The following is a 5,752-nucleotide window of genomic DNA, read 5'->3' on the forward strand; positions in this document are numbered from 1 at the left end:
TTAATTTTAAATCATTGTGAAGTGTCATTTACTCGGCCATTCATTTCTTCATAACTTGCAAAACATGATTTATTTTGATTTTTAAAATGAAATTAGGCAGTTGAATGATTTTAAAGTTCCATGGGCAAATGCTGGAGCCGTCGACTCTCAAACAATCAAATTCGATCGAAATGAACCTCCTTATTTGGTTTCATTCGTTAGGATACGGTTAAAACTCTACTCGACCTTCACCATTTTTATTTTACTTTTATCTTTTTGTGAGAGTGTGGTCACTTACCCAATTGACTTGACGCTGTGTTGCGTGACGGCGGCGGAATCTCACTGCACCATAAATCAGACGCACTATCACCCCGACGAGCAGGGAACGCGGCGGAACAATAAATGTGCAAATGGCGTTGCAATCCTCGGCCAGCCCTCGGCCCGCCCTGCCTGGGCCCTGACGGCTTGGCTTGGCGCGCCGGGTCGTATCGCGGCGTACTGGCGCTCGGCCGGCGCTCGGCGAGGCAGGTCAGGACGTCGCGACGGTGAACGAACGAGGCGCAGCGCTCCACCAGGCTGCACAGCAGCCAGTGCGGCGTCCCGGACGCCACTGGAGCCGCGCGGCCGCGTCCACCCCCACCCCCACCCCGACACCCCGACCCCCACTCTCTCGGTAAATACTCGTGCAGGCACTGAGCGAATGCAACGGGCAAGATAAGCTTTCGGACGGAAAGAAACACAAGGTGGACTCGTTCAGGGAAGCGCTGCTCTCACTCTGTCTTTTTTTTATTGGACTTATTTTCAAATTATTCTTTTTTAGTAAATGCTTACAAAACAACCAAGTTCGACACGAAGAGTAATACTAATCTATCACAATTGTATAGCTCATTATCAACCGGGTAGTTAGACAAAGCATACTGAACCCCAAGGCATTACGTAATAAGCAAACGGGAGCAGCAAGTATCAGTACAAAGGCTCCTTCTGGTTCTGGCTATTCTGCGCAGTACTGTTCAATGCACTCTTGCCGTTGCCATTACTCTCCCCAGAGCCCTCGAAGCCGATCGCATACGGACTCAGCGGCTGAAACTCTTTTAAAGCGTCCTCTAGCTTTTCCTCGTCGGTCTTGGCCTTCTTTACAGGTTTGGTCGACCCACTGCACTTGAAGATGAACTTGAGTTCCTCCCAGAGTTCCCTCTTGAATGAGACCTGGAACAGATTTGGCACGGGGAGTTAGCAACGTTTCCTCCTGAGAATGTTTGGCGTTCGTGTTGACCCGCTTACTTCTCCGGCGTGTGCTCTGACGGCCAGGTCCCAAAGCAGCTCCCCGAACGCCACGACCACGGCGATGCCCACGCCCACGCCCAGGACGAGGAACACGCCGCCCACGTTGGCGAGGCCCAGCTCCCCGGCCGAACTTTCTTCCGATTGCTGGAACAAATAATCCATTTTTGTAATGATTCATAAGTTGGGCCCGGCCGTCGAGGAAGTGAAACAACAATCTTTAAGCGACAGCCTCACCCCGGAACACTTTCCTCCGCCTCTTCTCTGTTCCCACCAGCGCGTCCTCAGTTCGGACAGTTTGCCGCTCTCTTGCAGTTTGACAACAGCAGCTGACAAAGCCGTCAAGTAAGGTGCGTCTGAAAGAAACAAAAAGCGTTACATTGGTCCAACAGCCTTTGCCAGCGAAAATATCCAAGAGCAGGCTCACTTTTCCTCATTGCAATTCCATATCCCTTTTCGTCAAGATTCAGACCGACTTTTCTCACGTCGCACTCGCGTTGCGCTTGGTAGTCGATTGAAGAAGACTCCATGAAAAAAGCGTAGTCTCCCCCGGACTCAATCACACGCCTCACGCCATAACTGTTTTCCGCCATGTTGTCCATTTTGGAATACATTTTTTGGAAAATGGGGTCCTTTGAGTCCTGTTTCAAAATGACACATTTGTTATGTTACAGAAACCAAAAGCTAATATTTCATATTCTACTTAAAATTACATACCCTGAAAAAGTTCAAAGTGGATCCACCTTCCTTTGCACCGTATTTGACTCTTGGGTGGTCAGCGAGTTGCTTTGGGTCTGAGATAATTTCTTGAGTTGGCTCCACAGTCAAGAAGGCAGCCAGGTTAGCAGTGTAGGATGAGACCATAATTAAAGTAAAGAACCACCACATTCCGGCCACCATTCTCGTCGAAGGAGCAATGGGTGCTATTTCAGAACCTTGCTGCATAAGGGCTCCGATAGTAAACCAGAATGCATTCAGCACGGTAAATTGATTTTCGAGCTCCTCTGGTTCCTCAATACAGGGGTACGGGTTCGTCCATTCTCCGGGAGTAATTCGGGCCATCACGTAGAGCTCGAGAGACACGACAACATACGCAGCAAGCAAATACACCCAAACCTCTCCAGAGAAGGGGTCCAAGAACGAGAACAGACTTGGCTGAAGTTTCGATGGTGTTGTATGCAACAGTGCAATGCCTAAGTTCATAAAGGGCTTGGTGAAGTCTACTCCAGCGGCTCGATCGTAGGTAATTGTTAAATCTGTTATTGCCAAATCTGCTTCCTAAAAAAACCAGAAAGTAGTAAATGCAATACACTTTTAAATCCATAAAAAAGAACTCGGTCTTGAAAATACATACGTCTGTTTGTACTTTGCCCAGCATTCCGTTGCATTTTTCCGTGACAATGTCACAAGAGCCGTATTTGTTATCTGGCTGTTGAATGAATGTATAATTAAATCCAAGCATTTGTGCCAATTCTTTGATGAGATCAATGCAGAACCCTTCGTAACGGTCGTTTCCACTCAGCTTTTGGGCAGAGTCCTGAAGCATGTTGTACGGTTCTGCCTGCAAAACAAAGCAAGATCCGTTTTTGGGACACTGGATGATAAAAATTTGTCCGGTCCTTTAGACAATAAACTTACGAGAGCTATCATAACTCTGAAGGTTTTGTTTCGAACGGACTCAAGTTCCTTCCTAAACTCTTCCTTTGCGCGCTCAACACGAGTAAGGTTAAAGGTGTTGACATCAACGTTACCGATGGTTTGAGTGCTTTCGCCTTCAGCACTCAGCTCCACGATGTCCAAAGAGTAATCCGTGCGGAAACCCTGGTTGTCGAATCTTATCGGCCCGGTAAGACCTTCGATCTCCGTCTTAATTTTAAAAAAAGATGAATTAATAATGTGCGTAATATCATTGTGCCTTTACTTTTCATAAGAGGTAAACATACAGTTTTCATAAAGTTGAGCAAACTGAATCCATGTTCCCAGCCTTTCTGCTCTTCGCACTGAAGCCCAGGCAGCTCCACCTGACGACTTTCGTCAAGTCGCTCCAGGGCACGAGCAAACAGGTGGACAGCATCCCACATGAGCGCTGGGGCTACCTGAACAGAAAAAAATGCCATTTTGCTGGTGCCATTTTTCATAGCAGTTCAGTTTGCCATTTCGGATACGTACTCTCAGATTTCCTGGTTCCAATACAGATGTCTCGCCTGCCATGGCTGCAGCCGAGGCCCACAACTCTACTGTGGACTGGACCATGGCACTACCTGGTCGAACAATCCTCAAGCCTGTCATGTTCGTTCCGGAGTAACGATATGGTTCCAAATCTAGTGTATGGAAGTCCTGACAGTTAAACAAAATATTTGCAATATGAAGCAGTGAATGTCAAACCTGGAAGAATACTCGTTCCCCACGCTCGACCGTTTGTCAACTCACCAGATTTGTTATCAAGAAATTGAAGGCATTTCCCATGACACCGATCTGCTGAGCCTGCTTAAGTGCTTCAGCAAGCGTGTCAATACTGCAGTCTATAATAATGTTTTTCACTTTGTCGGTGATTATCTCTCGGAATATCGGCCTGAAAACAATGTAGGTTCTTAAATTGCTTAAAACAAGAATAAGAATCAATTTGCGGTACTCACTTCATGTCTTCTTCCGGAAGCTGACGCACCGTCACAGTGTAGCCCTTTGGATCGTACTTCTCCAGTAGCTGGCTTACTCGAACGAGGCTGTCATCATCTTCGTATAGAATCGTGAAATCTTTCCAGCCGTACTCGTCAACAAGGCGCAGTAAAATTTGCGACAAGGTGCTGTAGTGCGGGTACAGGTTGATCGAACATGTCTCTCGATTGAGGTAGGGGTTGAAGTGTGTTGTATGTGCGGCACTTCCATTGTGTCACACACTGCCTGAATGTGGCTACTGGTGGCTTTTGAAGATGGCCCAAATATGCCAGCCATGCCAGAAGTCATCAACTCGCACACTGGAATGAAATTAGCACGTATTAAAACGTTTTATTCAGAGAAATAGCACTAATATTTTGTCACTAAAATGTTACCTGTGCGTGCAGTGCCAAAGCTGTCAAACATTGAAACCGACATGGGATTTGCAGTGACTTCTACTTCTGCCAGTAAATTCGGGTCTGCGTTAACGGCTCCGACTGCCCTCAAAAATGCGGTCTGCACTTCATCTTCCTTTGCATTTTCAAACAAACCACCTTTAGCAACAAAAATAATTTCTCTATATTCTGTGCCTTCAACTTGCGTCATAAATAGTGGATTTTCTTTTGACAACAGTACAAGTAAAATATGACACTTTACAGAGTATACTCAGTAGTCATTCATTTGTCATGTATCTGCACTGTCCAAAACTTACCGATGTTTACTTGTTGTGGGAGTGCATCTGATTTGGGGAAAGCCACTATGAAGGCGGCAACAAGCGCCAGGGCTAGGCTGCCTCTTCTAGGCTCCATTATTTTCCCCTCAAATTTATCGCACTGCCCGCGATACAACTTTCCTCTGCGAAACAAATGGGCGAGATAGACCTACAGGTATGGCGTCTCACATCACTGGCGTGTCCTCTTCGCCGCCTGCCTACGCCGTCCAGGCTCCCGCTTGCTGGCTCTGCCTCATGACCCACTGCGCCCCGCTGGACCGTCAAACCGTGTGTTAAAGTCGCGCGGCGGCCATGGTGACCCGACGCATTCCGTGTGTGCGCAGGCTGAACTGAGGCTTGGCTTTTGACTTGGCTGCAGTGAGAGGCTGACCAGCCGGCGGGGCCGCGCGGCCGCACGGCGACGCGTGGGACACAAATAGCACGCGACCTGGTGCCGCGTGCCGTGAGGGGAGGTTGGCGGGGAGGGCCCCGTGGAGGGGTGTGGTGCAGGCCCCGCGAGTCAACGCTCGTTTCCCGCGACTCGCCGCGACTCGCCGTGCAGGCACGCAAGCGTCATCCGCAACGTGCGCGGGCCAAATAGTGTACAATGATTACAAACTGAACGCAGCAGCAACGCCCGCCTAGTTTTGCGGTTTTAGTTGCCAGAGGCTTGGCATGGCTCAGAGTGAGACGGAAGAACGGGAAACTTTCGAATATGCAAATTCAGATATGCGCGTCAACGGCCTCAGCAGAGGATTCATACTGTAATCACTTGACCCTTTCTTTGTGATTTATAGTTTTCTTTCAGTGTCAGGGTGTTGTTCTTTTGAGAGGACCAAGGGCGATGAGTAAGCACACACGGCAGGAATACTCCACGGCCCGGGCGGCAGTGTCTCTGCCTGCTCACAGTAGCGCCGCATGCGGCCGCTAGTTTGCGGGGGGGGGTAGACTCTTTGATCGGAGCAATGAAATGGTGCTCATTCTATTGCTAGTTTGAATTTTTGTGGTTTAAAATAACACCAACTATACCCCGCGATTTTTGTATTTGCTTTGTATTTACTTTTAGTCGTAAAGTGTTGAAAAGTGTAAAGTGGGGTTTATAAATAAGGTTGAAAAGACGCATCC

The 5,752-nt window shown here is 48.2% G+C and overlaps 1 protein-coding gene across 1 annotated transcript; it reads right to left on the reverse strand.

The window, feature by feature from the left end:
* Positions 1-727: 727 nt before the first annotated feature.
* On the reverse strand, positions 728-5,002 carry LOC117652187 (glutamate receptor ionotropic, kainate 2-like). The gene is given in 14 exon segments (XM_034396906.1): positions 728-1,185; positions 1,261-1,407; positions 1,498-1,616; positions 1,688-1,901; positions 1,978-2,538; positions 2,615-2,821; positions 2,899-3,126; positions 3,204-3,356; positions 3,430-3,597; positions 3,691-3,832; positions 3,897-4,089; positions 4,092-4,235; positions 4,311-4,469; positions 4,628-5,002. Coding segments are annotated over 14 exon segments (2,775 nt in total). The 5' UTR covers positions 4,725-5,002; the 3' UTR covers positions 728-942.
* Between the last annotated feature and the right edge of the window lie 750 nt (positions 5,003-5,752).

The sequence above is a fragment of the Thrips palmi genome, unplaced genomic scaffold, assembly GCF_012932325.1.
Source record: "Thrips palmi isolate BJ-2018 unplaced genomic scaffold, TpBJ-2018v1 HiC_scaffold_7, whole genome shotgun sequence".
Classification (NCBI taxonomy): Eukaryota; Metazoa; Arthropoda; class Insecta; order Thysanoptera; family Thripidae; genus Thrips; species Thrips palmi.